At 41.2% G+C, this 25,673-nt stretch overlaps 1 protein-coding gene across 1 annotated transcript in view; it reads left to right on the forward strand.

Moving 5' to 3' along the window:
* The window catches only part of LOC145817405 (uncharacterized), a 29,191-nt gene extending 14,620 nt beyond the window's left edge, over window positions 1-14,571 (forward strand). The window contains exons 4-7 of the mRNA XM_082912736.1: window positions 92-757; window positions 1,010-1,171; window positions 1,258-1,821; window positions 14,452-14,571. Coding sequence (XP_082768862.1) covers window positions 92-757; window positions 1,010-1,171; window positions 1,258-1,821; window positions 14,452-14,571 — 1,512 coding nt within the window. The remainder of the gene's footprint in view (window positions 1-91; window positions 758-1,009; window positions 1,172-1,257; window positions 1,822-14,451) is intronic.
* The last annotated feature ends 11,102 nt before the right edge of the window (window positions 14,572-25,673 follow it).

A 25,673-nucleotide genomic window follows, 5' to 3' on the forward strand; every position in this document is an offset into this window, starting at 1 on the left:
CTGAATCTGACAAACTTGCATACATGCCATATTTGTCTTTTCAAAATCGCATTTTGAATGTTGTCCTGCAATTGTTGTTTTCTGTTTACAGGAGGGTTCCCATACCATTCGCGGGTATGGGAATACTGGTGCGCGGGAGTGGTATGACGAGCTCCCTGATGCGGTCCAGCGCATCGTGGACCGAGCGGGCTTCGGCACCTTCTGCCGAGGGCTCTCTAGGTTGTCCACCTGCAGACCTCTTCTTGCTGCTCTGGCGGAGAGGTGGTGGGACACCACCGATTCTTTCCACTTTTCTGCCGCAGGGGATATGACGATGACCCCTTATGACTTCTCGATGCTCACAGGCATCGGGGTAGGGGGTGATCCGATCCCCTTCGACATAGCGATGGATGAGTGGACCGCCGCTCAGGTTCATTTACTGGGGGAGGCCCCTCCGCTAGCTCGCCCAGGCTTCGTCCGCTATTCCTGGTTCGAGGCACAGTTCAGGGTCCTGCCCGCATTGGGGGAGGAGACTCAGATGACCGAGGAGGACGTGGAGAGATATGCTCGGGGCTTCCTCATGTTCCTTTTCGGGACTACTATCTTCGCCGACCGGGCGAACACCGTGCCTCTCTGCCTTCTCAGTGCACTGGTGGACGTCCGAGATATTCTGCACTTCGATTGGGGCGGCGCTGCTCTGGCCACCTTGTACGGATATATGAGCTCGGCTTCTCGCGGCAGCGGCCAGCTGCTCGGAGGTTACTGGCGAGCTTGGGAGGTACATTTCTTCTCCACTTTTCATTTCTGTCTCGTACTTTCTGTACTCTGTATACTGCACACACTGCGGTCTGCTTTACACTCACTGTATACTGTACACACGGCACACACATACATTCTGTTTTACACTGACTGTACACTGCTCACACTGTACACTGCACACAATACACTGCACAACACACGGCTCTGCCATTTCTGCTTTATTCTGTATACCCTGCTTTATCTGAAGGTCATACTGACATCTGTTTTGCAGTTGTGGGTTTATGCCTACTTCCCTAGGCTTGCACCTGTGCCAGTTGCGGAGCCTCCTCCGGCTGTTCCTTTCTCGAGTCGCTTTGACGGGGGATGCACCCGGCGACCTCGGGAGACATTCGGCTTCTTCCGCCGATACTTCGACACCATCACCCCCACAGAGGTATGCTTTACTTTCAGTTCGTTTAGCTTCGCTTTCCCACTGCATGTTTCAATAACAGTAGATAACAAACTGTCTGTTACTTTCAGATCACATGGCGGCCATGGGCTTCCTTGCCGTCGGCGATGCGGGGTCGGTTCCCTGGTGCTGAGGAGACCTCGCGTTTCCGGATTCTGCTAGAGGGCCCGGTCTGTCGGGCTTGGTACCTGGGGGAGCGTTTTCTACGCCAGACCCGCGGGTTACCTGAGCAGATAGTCCCGGCTCACCCTCCTGCAGAGATGAGGGAGACCGAGGGGCTGACCCCTGAGCAGCTGGATGATTACTCCATCGGCTGGGAGGAGGCCGGCTTTCGAGGCACCGGCGACTATCAGGAGTACGTGCGGACGTACCTGATGCGACCTTTGAGCGGTCGTCGAGCAGAGGGGGCCAGGCCTGTAGCATCGGCGGCTGGGGCCGGAGCAGGAGCAGGGGCTGGATCTTCGAGGAGGGCCCGAGTCCGTGGCAGGGGCGGAGCGCGGGGAGGACGAGGAGCTGGCTGGCCTGCCCTGCCTGCTGTACTGACTTTCCAGGGGCAGGGTGGGGCGACCTATCAGATCCCCTTCGCCCCTCCACCAGCTGGGCATGAGTTCACTGATGTCCCCGACTTACCGCCGGTATGTTCTACTGCATTTTGTACAGTTATTCAATTCAGTTTACTTGATATTCCACAGAATATTGATGCATCTGATACTTTTGCAGGCCTCTTCTGAGTACACCCGTCAGTCGTTGGCGATGAATGCCTCGATGATGGGGATGCTCCAGCGGACATTTGACCTCCTAGCCGTCTATAGCATACCGGTATGTCCTTCTGACACTGGCCTCAAACCATTCATTCACTGCTTTACATAATCTGATGCACGGCACAACACCTGATACACTGATCTCACAGTATCTGAACACTGCATACACTGCACTCTGCACTGATAAACTGCTCACAGCATTCATACACTGTACTCACACACTGCATTCTGCACTGATAAACTGCTCACGGCATACTGATGCATTTCCCTTTTTGTGTACTTTTCAGCCTCCTTTCCAGATTCCCATGGCAGGAGGTGCTCCAGCTAGACCTTCTATCCCTGCTCGGGGGAGAGATGAGGAGGGCAGGATATTTCCCCGTACCAGGGGAGGGCGTACTCACGTCGGGAGTAGCTCGCGAGCTCCAGTCCCGGATGATGACGACGACGAGGAGTCAGAGGCGGAGGCAGGGTCATCGGAGGAGGAGACCGCAGACGGTTCTAGCTCGGGCTCTGATGACGACGCTGACGATGCTCCTGGACCTTCGTCCAGGAAGAGGACCAGGACAGACTGACAGCCCTTGGAGTCGCTGGACATAGATGCAGATTTTTGCTATCTTTTCTTTCTTTCCTTGTACTTTTCTTTTTGTTGGTAGATAGATTACCTTGTACTGCCGCAGGCAGATTTTGTTTCCAAAACTTGTACATTTGAAAAGCTAAGTAAATGAAACAGACTTTTTATCTGAAAAAGTGTTTACATTTACACATTTCATGCATTGCATCGCATCTCATCATGTTACACCTCAATGTAAATGGAATTGATTGGTTGTCTGAAAATTGAACACTTGCACTGTAATAATCAGATAACTTAAACAGCTAACAACCGAAACAACCCAAGCAACCCACTGCCTGATTCTTAGACACACAGCCCTTACTCTGTTGGGGATTGATCTGCATACAGCCCAAAACACAGCATTCAGTTCATTCTGCACACTGCAATTCTCAAACAAGACAGCCCAATCTAATCAGGACGGACCTCAAAGATGGAACCGGTTGGAGTCGGAACACGTTCCAATGTAGAGAATGGCACAGCATTCTGAGCATAAGCGATTTTTGAAATCGAATGAGGGTTTTTCAAACCGGGATATCGAGCCTACCACTGAACAGAGCGGAAAGGACTCAAATATAGGTACACGACCTAAACACAACGAGACACGCTCGGGAAAGACTAAAAACATAAGACGAGACCGTCAAATGAAAGAGACACGACACACAGACGCGTAACCAAAGATGGGGGACCTCGGACCACGAGGAGCCAGTTCAATCTGGGTATTGTTTCCCACCCCTTCTTATTTGTGATTCTCACATCACTCAATTCTCAAGCTCGGATTTTCTCTCGAAACCCTTTTCCTCGCTTTTCTCTCAACTTACACCTCTCTATTCTTCATTCTCTCATTTTTCATCCCTCCCCGGGGTGATTGATGGATAAATGGAAAGGTGCGGGTTTATGCTCGACACCGTTAGCTCACGGCTATTCTTCGGGCAGGCAGAGTGCTCTTCTGGCAAGTACGTCGATGACGGGGGAGAGACAGAACGCCTGGCTCAACTGTGCCCCTAGTTCATCATTTTAACCATTTTTTGTTTTTGCTTTCTACTAAAACAGTTTTGATCAAAATGAGAGTCGGATTGACGTACTTGTTCAATTTTTGATTTGAAAAGCATGCAAGTCAGGCAGCAAGCACTGAAAATTTTCCTTTTAGGTCCAAGACAATGGTCCGGTTTTGGAAAAATGAAATAGTTTTCGAGAAAATAGTCAACCTCAGTAAAAATTTTCAAAAACTATTTTTCAAACAGCTGATGCTCGACAAGCATGGAGCTTACTCTTCGAGATGCGCGACCTCGGATCGGAGGCAATGGAAAATTGCCCCTGGTTTGAAGGAGGGTGGGAGGCAACGGAAAGTTGCCCCTAGTTTGAAAGGCGGCTCACAGCGGCTCGTGGCAACGGAAAGTTGCCCCTTGTTTGGGATGGTGCCGCAGCAGTCCGCAGACAGTCTTCATTGGCGGTGGTCGAACTCTCAGACACAGCGATGACGAAGACGGTCACAATATATGGACACAGTCACCTTGAAGGGTGTTGGCCACTGGACTTTGGAACGAAATTGAAACCATTGCATGGACTGAGACGCTTATGAAAGCGTTGGGGGCTGGACTTCATGATGAAGTTGCCTACGTATCCCAAACATGGGAATCAAGCCTTACGTAGTTCCGGTTAAGGTCCACTCGGGTATTTTAACCTTCACTTTGTTTGGCTCTTATTTTTGCCAAGGCGCCCAATGCGGGTTTTCGACCTTGCGAGCTTCTTTTCATTTTCTATTTCTTCTTCATTTCTTTTGCATTTTTCTTTTTCTTTTCTTTTTGGTATCTTTTGTCTTTTCTTTTCTTTTCTTCTTTTTTGTATTTTTCTCTTGCTCTAACTTTTGCCTGGGTCGCCCTTCTGGGTTTTCGACCCAGCGAGCCTCTCAAAGGGTAAAAGTGTAGCAAGTCCATGCCAAATGGTTCCTGAACTGGAAGCCTCTCCGTGTCTAAGAGAACGGCTGTTGCACTGATTTGCGGAGAACCCATCAGGGTTACTCTACGAGCTTCTTCCGGCGAGATCTACTCCTTCTGATTCGGCCTTGATGCTTCTTGATCGAAGGCTACCTCAAAACTGGCCACACGGGCCTTTCATGGCGTTTGTCCGTTGAACTTTTTGAACAGTCTGAATGGGTTCAAAGTCGGAGCGGGTTGAATCTTAAGGCTGAGAGCGATCCTAAGCTGCGCGATCTCAAGAACGATTCCACACAGGTCTTCACAAGGTCGCGTAAAATATTTGTTTTTGAAAGTTTTTAAGAAAGCGACGAATCGCTCGTGCCGAAGATAGTGTGGAACCAATCTGGATCAGGCCAGGGTCCTTCTCAGTACTCACGCCGACAAGCATGATTTCATTCATAAAAAGGCTTAGCACGCCTCTCTTTCTCTCAAAATGATCAAAATTTTACAAAACCCAAGGAATTCCTTCCTCTTCGTTTTCATCACCGCAGTGTTCAAAAAGTTTTTTTTTGAAAACTTAGGTTAATGCTATGAGTTTGGCGCGCAGGAGAGCAGGCGAGATGTACTGTCAGCCCAATCAAATTCTCTGGTCCTTATGCTGAAAGCAAGCATGAAGTTGAGATAGCAACAGCTATTTCAATCGGCTCTGTTGGTGTAACTGGCCCCTCGGCAGGAACAGACTCAAAACAAAAACAGATAATAATAAAACAAGACGGTGTTCGGGACAACAACCCCTGAATCACCGGGTATTATATACAACGGGGACTGACTCGATACAACAAGACAGACCCTTAAGCAAAAAAAGACTGACTCAAGACAAAGAGACAGACTCAAAACAAAAGACCGACTCGATATCCAAGCCAGAATTTACAAAACTCGGTTTCACCGATGCTCAAAAATGCGTGCCAAACGCTTCATCAAAAAAAAAACCAAATGTTGCCCGCAGGCGGTTCACTTTACATACTCGCAGTATCTGAGCCCTCGAAATCCAACAACTGAGTGGTGACGGGCTTGCCTGAGGTAGGTGGTTGGATAACCTTATTATCAATCAAATCCTGCACTTCATGGCGAAGGCGGGAACATCCATCGGTGCTGTGACCGGACTGTTGATGGTATGCGCAGTACAAGGTAGCATCATGGGTGGCGGGGAGATTCTTCGGGAGCGGTCGGGGCTCCAAAGGCTTAAGATGCCCATTCTTCGCCAATATCAACAATGCCCTAGACAAAGGCATGTGGAGGTCGTGAAAGACTCTGCGCCCTCGAGGTAGGTACTTTGCAGTTTGAGGATTCTTGCCAGACGCGCTGGCGAAAGGATCAGCTGGCGCTGCCTTGGCTTTTTGAACCTTTCCCGGTGCAGGGTTGGGAACAACAGGAACTGTTTGGGCATGACGGGGCCCATCCCGGTTTTCTGCCTGGCTTGAACTGCCTTTGGTTGGAGCGGGGAAAGCATCATCTATAGCTTTGGTCACTATTGCGGATGTTTGTTGCTTGTTCATCCCTCTGGCCTTCAGAGCCTCGACTGCCCACAGCAGTTGTTCAATAGGGTCGGCATCTACCTTTGCCTTGTCCTTTCCTTTGGCCTCAGCCTGATCGAGGGTCGGGGTTAGTGCTGACATATCGTGGCTATAGCCAGAAGCCATCTCTGGCTGGCTGAGCTCTATCACAATCCGCCCCAGTAGCGGGGGCTCCTGTGGTACAAAATTCCCGGCATACGGTGCCGCTGGTGGTGAAGCCGACATTCCATAGGCGAGGTCTGCCACAGACCTTTGGAGATCGCCTATCATCCCCATCAATTCGAAGGTGGTGGGCTCACGAGCCTGGTATAACTGGGGAGCCCAAACCGGGTGCACAACGGGCGACCTGGGTGGATATGACATACTGATGCTGGCTTCATTCTGCGGAGTGGTTCCCTGCTCCGGTGCGGCTGTCATAACCACAATTTCTTCTGAACTTTGTGTCGCCATAAATCTTGCCTCAGCAAAGGGGAGACACTGGCTGTTCTGTATCAACTCTGCAACTCTCTGGACTGAAAGAAAAACAGACAGCACTTCAGCCCAAACTGATCAAACACGGGTGTAGCCGAACAACTGTTCCCTACTGCTGATCACTGTTCCCAGATTTCTGTTCCCCAAAATACTGAATCTGATACCCGCGGATAACTGATTCTCAAATTCTGATACCAATGCCCTTAGGCCTGATGCCCCAAACTTGCAAACTGGTATGTACATTCCTGTAGAGATACACTCTAAAAGCACATAGCAAGTAAGAGAGAGCCAAAACACCCCTATGTTGGGGTAGGGTTTCCCTGTCCTATTTTGTCAGGAACTAGGATTTCACTACGCACGCAGCGGTTTCAAACAACCTATAATCGGGTAAGCAACCTGTCCTAGCTTGGAATGGTCACTATGGATTCCGAATATGCACTAGGTCGAATGGTCAAAAAAAGGGTGCCCCGGTAAACCGGGGTTTGTGTTCCCATACTGTCAGAGCCCATAGCCGGTCAGCCTTATGGACATGCCTTGACAAGACAAGCCTCCGGCAAACCGTTCAGGAATGGCAGATGGCAAACACTGTGTTCCTAGGCGCACCAATGCACATGCAATGCAAAAAAACATATAAATGAGATCAAAAACAGGATATCACGAGTTCGAGTCAAACTCTCTAAAACTCCCCAGCAGAGTCGCCAGAAACTGTAACAGCGCCCGGGGAGGGGCCTCGTGCTACAGTTCGGACTCTCGATTTGTGTCACGGTTCTTAATCTGAACCAAAGAGTCCAAATCTGGCAAATCGTTTTGAGAAACAGATTTTTGAGAAAGTAGTGCCAAACATGGACTGCTTTGCCAGATACAGAGTCGCCACCTAAATATTTTTAAAATGGGGAAATTTAGGAAACCCTGACTCGGTGCCGAAGGCCACCTGTCCGTCATCACCGGAGTTGTCTCGGCTCGGGAGCTTGGGTACGATCGGGGAAGGTCAGCTATGAGCACCCCCTTTCGCCCGGTCCGAAGACCGGCCTCTACTAACCGTGATATCTGATTTTGAAAACTTTATGTGTTCTTATTCCGGTTATTAGCCTAGAATTACTATGTTATGCGCACAGCAAACAAGTATAGACTAGATTGCCTAATTTGGAAATAAACATTGCATATCCGTTTGGTTTGAAAATGCTTTGGAATTTGCTACTCGCAAGTAGGCTAAAATACGGATTTCAACGAGTTTTTCCAACTTAAACAATCCGGCCTTCACCCACAGGCATTCAAAACAGTTTAACACATAAGCATCTAGCCACATGTTAAGCATGCTGTTATGGCAACATTCACACTCATGCGATATGCTAAAGCGGAAATACTTACATGGTACTCCGCGCCAAAACAAAGAACTTGTTAGTAATCATGCATGATCCAAGTCCATGTGAAGTGACTAATGCATCGCATACAAAATGTCGCTAAGATAGGCTCGGCTATCCTAAACATGTCATGTGAAAATGCACAATTATCACGTATTCAGTTTGAAAATTGAAGTATTGATGCAATTAGCGTGATGTACCGAGCCTAATGCATGTAATACAAATGCATGGATGCACACATGCATAGCATAAGGTATGCTAAATTAGACGTGACCTAATACTAACCATCAAAGCAGGTAAGTAAAAGGGAAGAAAGAAGTGGGGATTGGAAGACATTCACACACCCACACACACTTATTACAGATTTGCCCTCGCTCGGAGGGACCAAATAAATATTACAAATTAACTAACTACGCAAGCTAATTAATATTACAAATTAACTAATTTAATTAACAAATTAAATTAAATTAATTAAAGCAGGAAAGCGTCTCGGGAAACGCGCCACCATGCGCAAGCTGCCTCTGTTTTCCTCCCTTTCCTCCTCTGGAGGTTGTCAAAACCTCAGGACTACATCCTTGGATGCTGGGAGACACCACCGGCTGGATGAAATTTCCACCGGCACTGAGATGTTGCCACCGGCACAAAATTGAAGCTGTCGGCAGACAAAAGATTGCCGGCCGGCACCTTACACTGCCGGTCGGCAGAGTATTCCTGCAGAACCTGCAACCCACAGCAACAGAGGACAAGGCAAAGCATGGCAGCACATTTCAAGGCATGTATGCACCAACCATGTCTCTTATCATTGTAATGACTCAAAGGGACATGTGCCTCGATTCTCGGACCACCAATCACGCATTTCCATGCATGATGGCCCAAAGAACCGAGTATGCATCTTTGATTTCAAATGTATGCACACCAATCAAACAAATAAGGCCCAATTCCTATCACCAATTCAAGGAACAAGGCATGCATGCGAAATGCAATGCAACCTAGGCATACAAGCTAGGAGTGCAACATGGCATGGCAATCAACTCATGCAAGCATACAAGCATGCATATGGCAATGCAAATGGATGCAAAGATGGACTTAAACATGAATTAGGCGACTCTAAAATAGGCCTAAAACAGTAGCCAAAAGTGCTAAAGAGTGAGAGCTAAATGGCATGCACACACACATGCTCATAAGGACCAACACTTAAGCATGAATCAAACAACATTCAAGCACACTTGAAAGAAGGAAACATGGACAAATTAGCATGCAACATGAGCCTTAAAATCATGTTATAAAATGATGCCAAATCAAATTATAAATCAAGTCAAGCATGCAACAAAAAGTCCAAGTGTTCAAGGCAAGTTGATAAGGCATTGAACTACACTTATCATGACCAAACATGGCATGCATTAAACAACTAAAAATAGATTTTTAGCTCATAACAAGGCCAAAGGACTCCTTAGATAGCATCTAAGTGGCCCAAATTCAAAGGCATGCACCATGGCCAAAACATGGAGCATTGCAACACATGCTTTCAAAGCATTAAAGAGGCATGCGAGGCAATCAAACAAGCATGGAAATGGGACTGAAATGACATATAGAATGATCCCAAATCACCAAAACAATGCAAAGATGGCATGCTACACATGCACATACTCAAGGCCAACAAGCCCAAATGCAAAGGAGCCTTATAATGCATGCTAAAATCGACCCAAACGACTATGGACAGATCTAAAACATGGCAAAATAAGCATATAACCTTCACAAATACAAGCCTAAAACATGCTCCAACAAAGGCTAACAACCTAGACATGTTAAGGCACAAATATGGCATTACAAGGCAACTATGCTAAACATGCATAAGGTTCCAAAACCAACTTTAAATCATGTTATATCATGGATATATAAGCATGAAAAACAAACCAAATATGCTCAACACACACTCAAGCATAGGCTTCTTTAAGAGGCCAAAATGTGCCCTTTTCAAGGACAACAAGGAGAGGGGGTGGCCCTCTCCTTCTTGGGACTTCAAAGCATCATCTTTACCACTGAAATCCCTCAAGATTTCAGTGGTGAAGAGACCTCAACACCAAAATCCCGGAGCTAGCACAAAATGGCTCAAAATGAGGCCTTTTGGGGCTTAAGGGTGGTCAACACCCCTCAAACAACAAAACACTCTTAATAAACAATAAAGAGGGCTTAAAAATAGAACTTTTTTATGTTATACAATAATCACAAAAACAGCTCTAAGATAGGTATAAAATTGATGCAAGAATGGGGAATAAAGGTGTAAGTTTCTTACCCTTGTAGTCCTCTTCAACAAGGATGCTCCAATGGCCTCCTTTGGCTCCAAATCAGTCAAGAAGCTCAAGAACAACCCCTTAGAACTCTAATCTTAAGAGGAAGGTGAAACACTAGGTGTTTGTGTGCAATAGTAAGGCACAAAACACCTAGTGTGCAAAATGGGAGGGAAAGAGAGATAGATTGAGTGTATCTAACCCTAACCCTAGAAAACCAGAGCTCTCCTCTGTCTTTTCTCTCTCAAAAATGTCTAAGCCTCTCTCTCTAAGCCTTAGAGAGAGCCCTCTCTATAAGCCTCTTGTAAAGCTTATTCAACAAGCTTTGCAAGAGGGAGATCCCTCCATACACGTGTATGGAGGGGAGAAAAAGTTATACAGCTGTCCTAAAATATCTGCAAAAGCAGATGAACAGCAATCGGCCGGCAAAAAATGCCATCTTGGCCAAACAAAGTGCCGACCGGCACAAAAAAGTGCTGACCGGCAACAAATAGTGCCGACCGGCAAACTATTTTGCCGGTGGCAGCAAAAACCAGCCGGTGGCCTCTAGCCACTGCCGGTGATGGGTGGGGATGGTCTACAAGCCCTACCCTGCCCTTCCAAGGCAAAACACAAGTGTTCGGTGCAAAACCGGACACTGAACGGTCAAGTTCGGAGATTCTGAGGTAGGGCGCGAGAGCCAAAACCTCCGGGAACTCCAAACAAACACAAACAAGGATAATCACCGAGTGTTCAAGCGGTGACGTCCGAGTCTTGAGGACGGTCAAAAATGGGGTGTCTACACTACTATTCAAACTCTTAAGGGACAACCTTGCTTCCGTTTGGACTTCCGAGGGACAGCTCTTGCTCTCATCAGTGCGGGTCCGAAGAATAGCCCTTGCTTTCATCAATACGAGCTCTGAGGATCTTTCTTTTCAAAGTAGAGTGGACTCCTACTTGAACTCCCGAGGGATAGCCTTTGCTTCCATTAGCTTCCGAAGTAGAAATGCGCATCCACTCGGACTTCCAAGGGACAACCATGTTTTCGCTCGGACTTTTGAGGGAGAGCCTTGTTTCCGCTTGAACTTCTGAGGGATAGACTTGCTTCTGCTCGGACTTCTGAGAGACAATCTTTACTTCTATTGGTGCAAGCTTGGTAGACTCGGTTGCCTTCTAGAGGGATTTTCTTGATGAAGTAGGGTGTATGCTACTTTCAAACTCCTAAGGGACAGTTCTGCTCTCGTTCAGACTTCCGAAAGACAACCCTTGCTCTCATTAGTGAAGATTCTGAGGGCCTCGGGGTCGTGGATTTCGCACAAAAACTAAAAGTCTTAGAATATACAAATTGTAAATGTCCTGTCGTTAATATCCATACATACCTGATTGTAAAAGTCTTAGAATATTTAAAACTAAAAGTCCTGTCGTTAATATCCATACATACCTGATTTGAAAACAAAGAGCCAAAAGAAAAACAAAGGGTAAAAAAAGATGTTATCCCCCAATAAACAATAAACAATAAAACAAAGAGATGTTAGGAAATTGATAAATGAGAATAAATTAACCCATTCATGATTATTAAAGAACAAAATGAGGTTGGGAAACATCAACAATATTGCTTAGAATTGTTTGCTTACTTGGGATTAGGGTTGAGATTGGACACATTAAGGTAGCGTAACAGAATTGTTTGCTAAATTTAAAACTTTTAAATGTTGATTATTGTGTTTTTTATTTTTGTGATTCTATCACAATCAAGTCGGTAATCGATTCAGCCACCACAGCAGAATGTAACTTTTTCACAAATCTTATTCATATGGTGAATTTTTTGCAATTCACTTTGATAACCTTTGGTTCATGTTACACAAGTAAATCAAAATTTTGTTTCTCTTTTCATTTTTTTCCCCATTTTCTAAGCAACCAAACAAGCGTAAAAGGAATCTCCATATAGTGATCCGGGTTTTTCCCCGTCCTTTGTGGTATTCCGGACTCGAGTTCCGAGTTGTGTGCTAATATCTGTATCTTGTTTCGATCCTTTAATTTCTTATATTTGAGTTTTGGGATGTGTTGGGCAGGTTTGTAACAGGTTGGTTGTGATTAGAAACAAAGTGTTGCTGCCCAGTTTTTGGTGTCTTCGCTCGAGCGAGGCTTTTATCGCTCGAGCGAGCTTTGAGTTTGTGTCTCTTGGCTCGAGCGAGAACTCTTGCGCTCGAGCATCCGTCTGCGTCTCTTTTGACCTGAAGGTTGTGTTTCTTGGCTCGAGCGAGATTTCCTTTGCTCGAGTCAGCGAGCTGTATGTTTTAGGTTTCTTCGCTCGAGTGAGCACTCTTGCACTCAAGCGTGCTTCTGGGTTGCAGACCTGAAGCTTCGCCTTGTTCGGTCGAGCGAGGTTTTTGTTGTGTCTGGTCGCTCGAGCGACCACTCCTTCGCTCGAGCGAGCCTCTCGTATATCAGTTCGCAGCAAGGGTCTTCTTCTCCATTTTTTATCCTCTTTCTTCCTCAAAACCCTAGATCGGCAGCTCCTCTCTCTAAACTCTCTCTCTCTCTCTACAAATACATCTTGTCCTAGAGACCTTCTACCCTAGTCTCTTTGTAAGAAAGGTTGAGCATCGCGGGGGCTACGTTTTGATATGAAAAAGTTTGGGTTTGAAGCACTTTCAAGTTCTTCTCTTCTTCTCCTTTGGGTTTCTCTATTTGAGGTAGGGATTTCCTTGCTCTTTTTCAATACCTCATTCATAAATAGACATGTGGTAAATTTATATTGCATGAAAATCATATTCATGTTAGATTTCTTTGAAAATCATGAAAGGGAACCTAGGGTTGGTTGTTTGAGAATGAGTTTGTTATCATTGATTGTTGTTTGGGCTAATTGGGGAGTAATGTAGCAAGATATTGTTGAAAGAAGAGAAAGCCCTAAATTATATTTTGATTTGGTAAATTAAAAGGGAGGATGGTTGAACAATGTTTGTAAATTACTATTGTTAATATGGGTTGTGTAAATGAGTTAATAGCTAAGGGATTAACTATGGCATTGGGGTTATTTTGAAATGAACGTATTGAACTGAGATGGGTTATGGCTTTATTATCTGTGGAATTGGTTTTGTGAAATGAAAAGAATGAATTGGTTTTGTGAAATGGGAAAAGTGGGTTGGAATAAGTGGTGGAATATGTTGACCTGGAAAATTATGGAAGTTGATCTTGAAAATGGAAAATGAATTGATAACTCTATGCGAGTCTCGAAAAATAAATATGAGAGTTGAACTATTATATCATGAGTGTTGAATACACACATTTGGGGGTTTTACCTTTAACTATCGTACTAGTGTCGTTGTTGGGTTTAAGATCTCATGAGAGTTGAGTCATTTTAATAAGTATGTTGAATACATGCATCTAGAGGTTTTGTCCTTGGTCATTAGTGGAGGATGACATTGTTGTGTTGAATTGTTGTGTATGCATTACACTTGTGTTGGTTGAACATTATTGAATAGTTTGTGTATGTATTACACTTGTTGGTTGTGCTTTGTCGCGTTGTAATGGTTGGTGTTATATACCGCGCTTAGAATGAGGGGTACCGGTACCTTCCAGCTAGCGCCTGGAGAACTTGGCAGAGGTACCAGTACCTTCCAGCTTGTGTCTGGAGAACTTGGTAGAGGTACCAGTACCTTTCAGCTTGTGTCTGAAGAACTTGGCATGTCATTTGTCGAAAGGTGTATCCTTAACTTACCGTGCTTATGGCAGGTAGAGCAGAGCTTTTTATCGTCATTGTCTCAGTGTATCTGAGTATGTTATGGGTTACGATGGTTACAGTTTTGAAAGGCCGAGTTGCCTCATTTGTTGATCACATACTTGTTGATGATTTGTTGTTTCCCTTTTTACTAAAGGTATGCATATATAGGTATGAATGTGTTGGGAACAGACATAAATACTATTTTGAGATTTTGGAAAGTGTAAAGGAAATTGGGTATTTGTGAACATGTTTTGAAAAAGGCAAATCTATGGTAAGTACGAAAAATGGGATAAAAAGTAATGGGCTTGGTGAAATTGTTTTCTAGAATTGTTATTGTCATGAAGGTTTGGGAAAAAGGGGTAACGAAAAGAAAAGAAAGGTGAATCGCTTACAGTATTGAGTGAAATGGCTGATTTTGAGAAAAGTTCATATATATGTATATTTTGTGTAAACTGCCACATTACTATTCTAGTATGAGATTGAACATTCATGATCATAGCTATCTGTAAGTTGTTATTGTTTAGGATCATGTTGAGATCCCTACTGGACTTTATGTTCATCCCACATTGTTAATTCTTTTTCAGGTGAACACCGATAAATATTTCAAGGTCATGGATCTTCTTTACCTGTTCGCCTCGAGGCCTTTCATTTGTGGGTGGAACGCCATTGTTGTAAAAGGGTTAATCCCTTTCTTTCACCTTTAATGATGTAAGCCCACGGGCAGTTATTTAGTATGCTCATGTTGTATTTAATTTGCATTCGGATGAGAGAATTTGTTATTTATTTCTACTCGTTGAAGTAAAGAGTTTTTCCGCATGTTATCTCTGAAATTGAATTAAATTAATGAATTTGGTAATGGTTTCGAGTAATAAAAAGTGGGGCGTGACACTGCACACCAGATTCGATTCCTCAAGAGATACTGAAATTAATAGTACTTGTCAGAGATTCAAAGCAGATAAAGAAAAGAAAAATACCTAACTTTTATACTGGAGAGAATAGGGGACTCAAGCAACTACATTGAACTGAGACATGGGGCTCATGATGCACAGGAACCCCTGAATGAAGATGAACACTAATTTAAACATTTACAAAATTCATGGATGCATTTCAACATTTACAAATTTTCCATTAAATGCACCTCCAACAAAGGGAAAAAGGAAACAAATTCCACTAACTAGGAAACTCAACAAAGAAGAAGGGGGTAGAAAACTTGTGTCACCAAAAAAAAAAAAATGTTGCAATGTGTAACTTTAGCATGTCTATAATGCTATTGGCTTCGATTTCCCTTACTTTGCCACTAATTACACCGCACTTCCTCTTGGCTTTGATAATCTCCTCTTTTGGTGAAAAATAAAAGAAATTGGAAAAACAAATAAAATTGTAATTATATTCTAAAGTCATCAATAATTACCTTAAATACTATTCTCATATCAATTTTACATCTCACAATGTTTAATGGAAAGATCCAATCGTCTACAGCCAACCCAAATTCCAAATTTTGTCGGATTAACACTCTATAGGAACTTGAAGGTAAAATTTCAAATATCTATTTTCTGAAATTGTAACATTGGTGAGATTTTGTTTTTTCTCCTAAACTTTCTACATTTTAATAAATTAATACAAATGAACTAGAACAATGACATATTTATAGTCAATATTAGTATGAGTACTTAGGAAATTCCGCACACCATCTTCAAAGAATTGTTATATTTTTTCTGACCAGTGTTTTAAAAAGCTCTAGGTGCATCGAGGTGCCAAGGTCACCTAGAGTCTAAGCGCCGAGGTGTGAGGCAAGGCGCGCGCCTCACCAAAGCGAGGCACAAGTTATAGAAGTTAAGCAAAATATTAACATAGCACAATTTTCAACATAAGCAAATATTTAATATGTATATTATTAATTTTTTAAATAAGAAGAGAAGAGAGGAAGAAAAAAAAACAATTAATTTTTTTAATATATATATATTATTTTATTTATTTATTATATATTTTAAATAATGTGTTTCAATTAATTTTTTTATTTTATTTTACATACATGTGTTTATTTTTTTTTATTACTATGTATAAGTATATATTATATTTTATATATTATCTATAAGTATATTATATATTATACAGTAGGTATTCTAGGCATTATATAATATTATATATATGAGTCAATTATAGTTTATATATTAGCTATAAGTATATTATATATTATATATTATAAAATAGGTATTATATAATATATATTATACATATATATATGAATCAAGAAGATAAAGAGGGAGAGACAAAAGCGAGCAAGAGAGAGAGAGAGAGAGAGAGAGAGAGAGAGTGATTATGAGCGAGACAAAAGCAAGAGAGAAGACGATGAGGGTTTTTTCCCACTAGAGAGAGAAGAGGAAGAGTCGTACCAGAAGAGATGAGAACAAGAGTCGAACCTTCGTTGTTGTCTTCTTCTTCTTCATTAGGATTTTTTTTTTGGTTGCTCTTTTGACCCACGTTTTGATCATTTTATATTGTAAATGAGAATTTATTCCATGTGGGTATTCACACCAAAACCAGATGGGCTGTAGCAGTAGAAGAAACGCAAAGCGCCAAAAGCACACGCCTCGAGCCTCAAAAAAAAGCGCACGCCTCATCGCCTCAGCTGCGCCTCCTCTATGTAGCCTTGCCTCGCTATGCATGAGGCATAGAGCTGCGCCTCGCCTCGCCTTGAGCTTAGGCGCGCTTAGGCGTGCTTTTCAAAACGCTACAACTGTCTTTGTATTTTTGCGTTATTTTTGGTTTTAGACCAAGAAATAAACAAAACACTATCAACACTACTAATTGCAGAGCTGTTTTTGTTGATAAGGTTTTCAAAAGGGCACTGTTGGAAAATAAAACGAGTAATGCCATCTAAATATAAAATTCATACATAAAATTTATTCTAAATGATATGATTGCTCAAGCATGTTGTTTTCGCATTGTTTTTGTGACAAATTCTGTATAACAATTATGTTTAAATGTGTGCATTTGATAATTGAAAATGAAAGATCCAAAGTCTCCCCCATGTAAATTTGCACTTGTAAACCCTGCAAAACCCAGATTATAGTAGATATTATTGCATCTCTAAAGTCTTTAAACAAACTAAACTACTAAAAGAATTTCCCACTTATGCCTGATTTCATGATGTGAACTGCGTGTTCTATTAGGGTTGTATGCCTAATGGGTGATCATAGTTTGTGTCACTAGGTAAGCGTTGTTAACCAAGGGAAAAAAAAACACTCAATATGGCCGTGTGCCTAATGAGTATGCAAGTATGTTCACACAAAAGAACACGCAACATAAAGCGCTCGCAAAAATATTTTCAACACAACAATGTTTATAGTAAAATCATCAAATTCAAGCAAATCAAATAATCCAAATCCTTGACAATGAAATTATTGAACAAATACCTCAAGTAATACCATTTTCAGATTTTTTTTTTTTTAACGAAAATAATTGAAAACCATTACAGTTAAAAAGAAAACTCAGAAGGAACCTAATCCATGCATGCATTACTTGCATATATCCAATGATTGGTTACAAAAGAAGAATGAAAAAGATTTCAAAGTTATTACATTTCACATAAACATTGATCTGTAGAAATGAATGTAGCAATAAAAAATTAATGTGAAGCACAATGTTTTCCCCAACCCATCAACGTGCCAGGTTTTGAATGAGCTAAAATTAAAAAAAATTCAGTATATAGCGATCCCGGGTTTACCCTTGTTGTATAGTGATCCGGACATGTGTCCGTGGATGTTGGTAGTTGATCATTATCTTGTTTACATCCTTTCTTACTTTGTATTTGAGTTATAGGATGTGTTGGGCAGGTTTGTTATAGGTTGGTTGAGTTTGGAAACCAAAACTAGTTGCCCAGATTTTGGCCTGTCCGCTCGAGCGGGGAGTTTGACGCTCGAGCGGGGATCCTGTTGTTGACTGTCCGCTCGAGCTGGGGTTTTGGCGCTCGAACGGGGAATACACCCATCCAGTATTTCCTATGCAGTGTTGGACGCTCGAGCGGGGGATTGGCCGCTCGAGTGGGAGGTTGTGAGTGACGCTCGAGCGGGGCTTCGAGCGCTCGAGCGGGGACCTGTTGTGTCGAGATGCTGGGAGAGTGCATCCGGCGCTCGAGCGGGAGTTTGGTAGCTCGAGCGGGAGTTTGTGAGTGCCGCTCGAGCGGGGGTTTGGACGCTCGAGCGGGGCGACTGGGTTTAAGTTCCGAGTTTTGACTTTTCAAATCACTTTTTCACTTTCTCACTTTCTCTTCTCTCTCTTACTTTTCCAAAAACCCCATTATTGAGCTTCTCACTCTAGGACTCTACCTTCTCTCTAGGTATTGATCTAGTAGGAGTGATTGGCTCACCTTTGGCCTTTACAAAAGAGTTGTTGATCGTCGAGGGCTACTTTTTAATCTGAAAATTTTGGGATTTGGAGCACGTTGGGTTTTGTCATCTTCTCCCTTGGGGCTCCGGATTTGAGGTAGGGATATCCTATTCCTCTTTATGAGCTTTGTCTTTAAATTTTAGTATTTTGAGATGTTGGGGTTGGTTTGGTAATTTTGTGAAAGTTTGGGACTTTTACATAAATTTACGAAAGTTGGGGTTTTAACTATATGAAGCCTAGATGCATGTTTGGCATGGAAAAAGTGAAATTAATGCTAAAACATTAATGGAAATGGAACCTAAGGGTTGTAATGTTAATTATGGAAAATGCCCTAATTACATTGGTTAATTAATTTGTAAAATTAATTGTGAGAAATGAGGAACTGAATTGGAAATGTTGATTTTATATCCATTTGTTGCATTTATTTTCTATATAGAAATAACTGCTTTGGGCTATTGGTGGAGGATAGTCGTGATTGTTGTAGACAATGCATGATGATTAGGCAAACGGAAACTAATCACTGGAATGAGTCATTGAGTATGATGATTGAAAGAACACGTTAAATTTATGTGTTGTGTGATGATGTGTATAATTATTGTTTATATGCATTGTGTTGTGTTGGAGGAGATAGGGGATGTACTCCGCGGTTTAGGGGAAGATAGGGGATGGACCTCTAAACCGGATGTGTTGGGAGGAGATAGGGGATGGACTCCGTAGATAGAGCTCATATGCTTATCTAGTAATGTATTGACAGAGCTCATATGCTTGTCATTGGAAGTGCGATAGTGCTCATATGCATATCTGTGGAAGTGATGATATAGCTTGTATGCTTATCTGTTGGTATGTGATATAGCTTGTATGCTTATTGGTTGTTATGTGATATAGCTAGTATGCTTATCTATTATGAAATGGGGAAGTACTTGATATAAGTTACTGTCTCGAATGAGTTGCTTGGCCAGGTTCTGAGCCATGGTTATAAAATGAGAATTGAAAGGAACTGGAAAATGAATTGTAACATGGACTTGTATGTCATGAAACTGTAAGGTGTGATAAGAGAAAGTATAAGTGTTAGCCATCTATCAACTGCTAATCTTTTAGTCATTGTTCATATTTGGTTTAATGTATTTCTACTGGGCGGTGGCTCACCCTATATGGGAATATCATTTTCAGGTACAGGTAGCATGCCACCTCCAAGGACATAGCTTGGGAGGCTAGAGGCGGACACACTTTTGTTGTCTTATTTCCTTTTTGATGTATTATATGTAAATTCAAGCCAAGGGCTTAATGTGTAAATGAGTTAGTACTCTTTTATTGTAACCAAGTGTTAACTTGGAAAGCTGTAAGCCCGTAGGGCATTTGCTTTTGTCGTTAACATGTAATACTTTTTGTAATGGAACTCTGATGAATAGAAGAATTGGTGGAGTTTTTTTATATTAATGCATGTCTCTATTGATGGGTTTAATGTTATTATTTGAGGGCGTTACACAGTAAGATATATTTGATCATTGGATACCCAAGATATATTTGATCTATTTCAGTGAGCTAGATTTTAACCATTTTTTGTACCCAAAATAATTTGAAAGATCTCATGCTTAACACAAATTTACCAAAAATATTTGCTTATCTTCTTTCTAGTAAGTAAAAAGGGCAGCACATTCAAATTCCTCTCCAAATGCACTTCACTAAAGTTTATTTTTGTTGAACCAAAAAAAAAAAAAAAACAAGCTAATGCATTTTTACAAACATCTTAAATGCAATCAAAATTCAAAGAACGGTTTGAAAAATATCGTTTAAAATCCAATTTGGAATAGTTTCGAACAATCTCTCATTCTTTGGATTATCGTAACTATGATCAAAAAATCGTTTAGAACAGTTTGGAACAATGTAAATCCAATCAAATATCTTAAACACTAGAGAGAAAAATAGTTTAAAATCGTTACCAAGTTTGGAAAAAAAACCCCATAAGTTGTAGTTTCACTAGCCCAATGTTCAAAATTCTGAGATAATCTGAGATAATCCGAAGAATGAGAGACAAAATTTATAGCGGTCCCGGTATTCCCTGTTGTTATTGAACTGTAATCCGGGCTTGGTCCCGTAAATTTGTTGTTGTCTTATCCTCTTTTCTATCCCTTACTCTTTATCTTAGAGTTTTGGGTTGGGTTGGACTTGTTAGGAATAAGTTGGTTGTGTTTTAAAACTTAGAATCTTTGCCCAGTTTTTGGCCTCTCCGCTCAAGCGGGGAGTTGGACGCTCGAGCGGGGACCTGTTCTGCAAAACTTCTGGATGGTTGTATCCGCCGCTCGAGCGGGGGTTTTGGCGCTCGATCGGGAGTCTGTGAGTGACGCTCGAGCGGGGAGTTCGACGCTCGAGCGGGGCGACTTTTATATAAAGCCGAGATCCGACCTTTTTGTTCACTTTTTGATTTCCTTTCTCTCTCTTACTTTTCCGAAAAAGCCATTGGAGAGCACCTCACTCTAAAACCTAACTTCTCTCTTAGGATTGATCTAGCTAGAGTGTTTTCCTCACATTGGGCCTTTGTAAGAAGTGTGTTGATCGTCGAGGGCTTCGTTGTGATCCAAGAAATTTGGGATTTGGAGCACTTTGATTTCGGGTCATCTTCTCCTTTTGAGTTCTCCATTTGAGGTAGGGATTCTCCTTGTTCTTTTTCAATACTCCGTCTATAGATAGACATGTGGTAATTTTTGTATTGCATGAAAATTGTATCATGTTGGATTTGTTTGAAAATCATGAAATAAACCTAGGGTTGGTTGTGTGGAGAATGGTTTTGGCTTCATTGATTGTTGTCTTGGCTAATTATAATATAAATTAGCATGTTGTAGTTAATAGAAGAAAAGCCCTAAATTATATTTTGGTTGGGTAAATTATAATGGGGGTTTGTTGACCATTGTGTGTAAATCTCTTTTGTCAAAATGAGTGTGGTAAGGGTGTTAATGCATAAGGGATTAACCATGGCTTTGGAGTTGATTTTATGAAAGCAAGATTAGTAGAGTTGGTTTTGTGATAACAAAAAGGAAATGGAATCGTTTTTGTGAAAATGAGGGAAGTGTTTTCGAAATAAGCTTGAGAAGTGGATTGTTGTATCTTAAGTGTTGAACACACTTGTAGAAGTTGTATCTTTAACTACCATGTTAATATTGTTATTGGATTTGTGATTCATGATATTTGAGTCTTTTAGTAGATGTACTAACTATATGCATATAGAGATTTTGTCCTTGGTCATCGGTGGAGGATGACACGGTTGTGTAGAATTGTCGGGTATGCATTTTACCATTGATTAATTGAACATTGTATGTAATGAAGTGCTAGATACATTATATAAATGTATATTTGCTCGGAAGGAGATAGTCATGTGTTTATATGCTTTAACACATTGCTGGTGTCTTGATAGTTTATATATATGCATTATACATGTTGGTTATGCCTTGATGTGCTGTAATTGTTGGTGTTATGCCCCGCGCTGAGAATCAAAGGTATCATACCCTTCCAGCTGGCGACTGGAGAACTGACCGCGCTTAGAATCAAAGGTACCGTTACCTTCCAGCTAGCGCCTGGAGAACTGTCTGCGCTAATAATCGAAGGTACCATACCCCTCCAGCTAGCGCCTGGTAAACTGGCTTGTTGTTTTGTTGTTGAGTGGGGTGTATTGTTGGCTTACTACGCACATAGCTAGTAGAGCGAAATGGGATTGTTGTTGTTTCGTTGTAACTGAAAATATCATGGATTTGATTGGTTACAGTTCGAAGGACTGAGTTACTCCATTGGTTGATTGTATACATGTTGGTGGGTTGTAAATTTATATTTTTTTTACAAAGATATGCATGTATAGTTATGATAGTAATGGAAACGAACCAAAATGTCATTTTTGTCTTTTGGAAAGTGTGGAGGAGAACGAATGTTTTATAGATAAACATGTTTGAAAAGGTACATCTGAGTATGTATAGGAAATGGAAGAGAGTATCGGGCTTAGTGTGATTACTACTTAAGTATTTGTCAATGTTATGAAAGACTGGGAATGGGGGTTAATGAAAGGAAAAAGGAAAGACAAACTACTTGTAGCGTTGAATGAAATGGTCGTTTTCGAGAAAGTTCATACATATATATTTTGTATAAGCTGTCACATTACTATTCTAGTATGAGAATGAGTGTTCATGATCATAGCTATCTGTAAGTTGTTATTGTTGAGGACCATGTTGAGTTCCCTACTGGACTATATGTTCATCCCACGTTGTTGAATCTTTTTCAGGTGTTAAGCATGTTGAGTTGCAAGATTTGGATCTATTTATTTACTGGCCACGGGGCCTCAGTTATGTTGGCGGAATGCCATTGTTGTAAAAGGGTTACACCCTTCTTCTTGTACCTTAAGTGATGTAAGCCCAAGGGCAATTTATTAAGTATGTTCATGTAATATTTACTTTGCATACGAATGAGAGTATTGTTAATCACTTCTACGGATTGAATGTATAAGTTTATTTCCGCATGTTATCCTTAAAATTGAATTAAGTTAATGAATTTGGTAATGACTTCGAGTAATAAAAAGTGGGGCGTGACAAAATTGGAAAAAAATCAAAGTGAATAGAGTTTTCCAAATAGCAAAAAATGAAGGGTTAGTAAAAATTATAATAAATAGGTCATATGGGTTTCACCCCACAACCAATGAACTTAAAAGAAGTAAAAAATCAACAAGCAAAGAAGAGTTCACAAAATGGACCATAACATAATGAGAGAGAATATATCACCAAAAGAACACAAGAAGATGCACAGACTTCAACTGCTTCTATATATTAACACAGAACCGAAATAAGGCTCACAAAATGGACCAACATATATACTAGATTAAGTTGCAAAAAATGGAGATGGAAAAGTTTTGACTTTGTGGGAAGGCCTTTGAGTAGTGTCGTAGGAGGGAGAGAAAATTGTCTAAGTCTCGTTGGGAGAAAAACATTAAGGCTTTCTTAGAGGGGAGAAAGCGAGAGAGAGAGAGAGAGAGAGAGAGAGAGAGAGGAGCTTTTCAGTCAAGACAACAACTAGTTGAGAAGGTTTCAAGTTTTTTTCAATAAATTATTCAATGGCTTAGATTAGTTTGTGAAGATTCAATGGTTAAGATATAAGGTGCACACGGTAACAGGTACTAGAAATCAAAAGTGACAAAATAGTGAAAAAAAAATTCTTTATTTTTTGCAAGAAACATTTATGTATATTTTGCAAGAAATTGAAAAACAACTTACTATGTAGCTATGGGTTGTACACTAAATTTAACAATCTTACATTTTCCAACATTATCATTTATCATGCTAAACAAAGAAGGAAAAAAAATTCAAAATTTTCCCTTTCTCACACTTTCCGCTACTTCAATCCTAAAAGTTTCACACTAATCTTTATGGTTGCTAGGAAAGCCTCCACGCTTAGAGGGAAGACAATAATTCATGAATTATCTTAGCATCAATACACTTTGAAAAAAGTATGCAGAGGAAATTCATTTTATTAAACATAAGCTTCATGTGTATTGAAAATTAAAATTAAAATTGTATAACAGAGGAAATTCATTTTATTAAACACAAGCTTCATGTAACGCCCTCAAAATAATACATAAAACCCCACATTCTTGACAAGCATTGATATAAAAGAAATAAACACTTTTCCATTCATCAGAGTAATCCTTACAGATGTATTACATGTTGACAACAAAAATAAATGCCCAACGGCTTACAACTTTCCAAGTCAACACTTGGTTACACAAAAGAGAGTACTAACTCACATCATATTAAGCCCTTGGCCTGGATTTACATGTAATACCACAAAAGATAACAAAATAACAAAAAGAGTCCTCAACTCCCAAAACCTTCCAAGCTATGTCCTTGGAGGTGACATATCACCTAGACCTGAAAATGATGTCCTATATAGGGTGAGCCACAGCCCAGTAGAGATATACTAAACCAAATATAAGCAATGACTAAAACAGTAGCATTTGATAGATGGTTAACACTCATAAACCAATTATATCGCAATACAGTTCCATGACACTTGTGTCCATGTTACATTCCATTTTCCTTCACTTATCAATTCATTTCATAAATGTGGCTCAGAACCTGGCCAGATAATTTAATAACAACTCGTATTAAACACTACACATAATTGCTGTATCAATCTCAAACTAACACTTCCATACTTCATATATGATATACAGATTTGCTATATCAATACTTCAATAAACACACATATTTGCTGTATCAATGGAGTACATCCCCTATCTCCTCCCAAACAATGTCCGGTTTAGGAGTCCATCCCTTATCTTTGCCTAAACCGTGGAGTACATCCCCTATCTCCTCCCACACAACACAATGTATATAAACACGTATCATATACAAGGTCAATCAATACTTAAGTTTGATGTATTATACCAACGGTCATATTCGATGACATATGCAATGTGATTAGTTTCGGTTTTCCCCAATCAACATGCAGTATCTACAACAATCAAGACTATCCTCCACCGATAGCCCAAAGCAATTATTTCTAAACAGAAAATAAATTCATTAAATGGATATAATATCAACATTCTCATAGGTGAGTGATAATTTAATCCAACCACACCATTAAATCCCAAAATTTCCCAATTTCATTATTCCCAACTCAATTTCTCATTTCCCAAAATTAATTATACAAATTAATTTATCATAATAATTAGGGCATTTTCCATATTTCACAAATCAACCCTAAGGTTTGGTTTCACCAATGTAACAACATTAATTCCATTTTCAACAACTCACAAACACATAGGCTTTAATAATCTAAAAACCCCTCTTTCTTAAATTACATAACAAACCCTAACTTTTCCAAAATTACCCAACAACCCCAACATATCAAAATGTCAAAATTTAAAGACAAAGCTCATAAGATGGAGTAGGATATCCCTACCTCGTAATTAGAAGCTCAAAAGAGAAGATGACTAAAACTCAAAGTGCTCCAAATCCAAGATTTTTCAGATTAAAAGCAAGCCCTCGAGGCCCTCTATCCTTCTTACAAAGGACTTAGGGTAGGAACACATTAATAGGAGATGAAACCTTAGAGAGAAGGTGTGTAGAGAGAGAGAGAGAGCTCGGATCTAGGGTTTACACAAAAGAGAAGATGAAAAAGTGAAGTGTAATCTCGCTGCTGTCTGCTGATATAACACAGGCTCGCTCGAGCGAAGGATTGGTCGCTCGAGCGACCAGACACAAAGAACTCTCACTCGAGCATAGAAAGCCTCGCTCGAGCCAAGAATGCGAACCTTCAAGTCTGCAACCCAGAAGCACGCTCGAGCGACAGAATGCTCGCTCGAGCGAAGAAACTCAAAACATACACCTCGCTCGCTCGAGCGAAGGAAAGCTCGCTCGAGCCAAGAAACACAGCCCTCAGG

This window comes from Camellia sinensis, chromosome 2 (assembly GCF_055761805.1).
Source record: "Camellia sinensis isolate YWXY chromosome 2, ASM5576180v1, whole genome shotgun sequence".
NCBI lineage: Eukaryota > Viridiplantae > Streptophyta > Magnoliopsida > Ericales > Theaceae > Camellia > Camellia sinensis.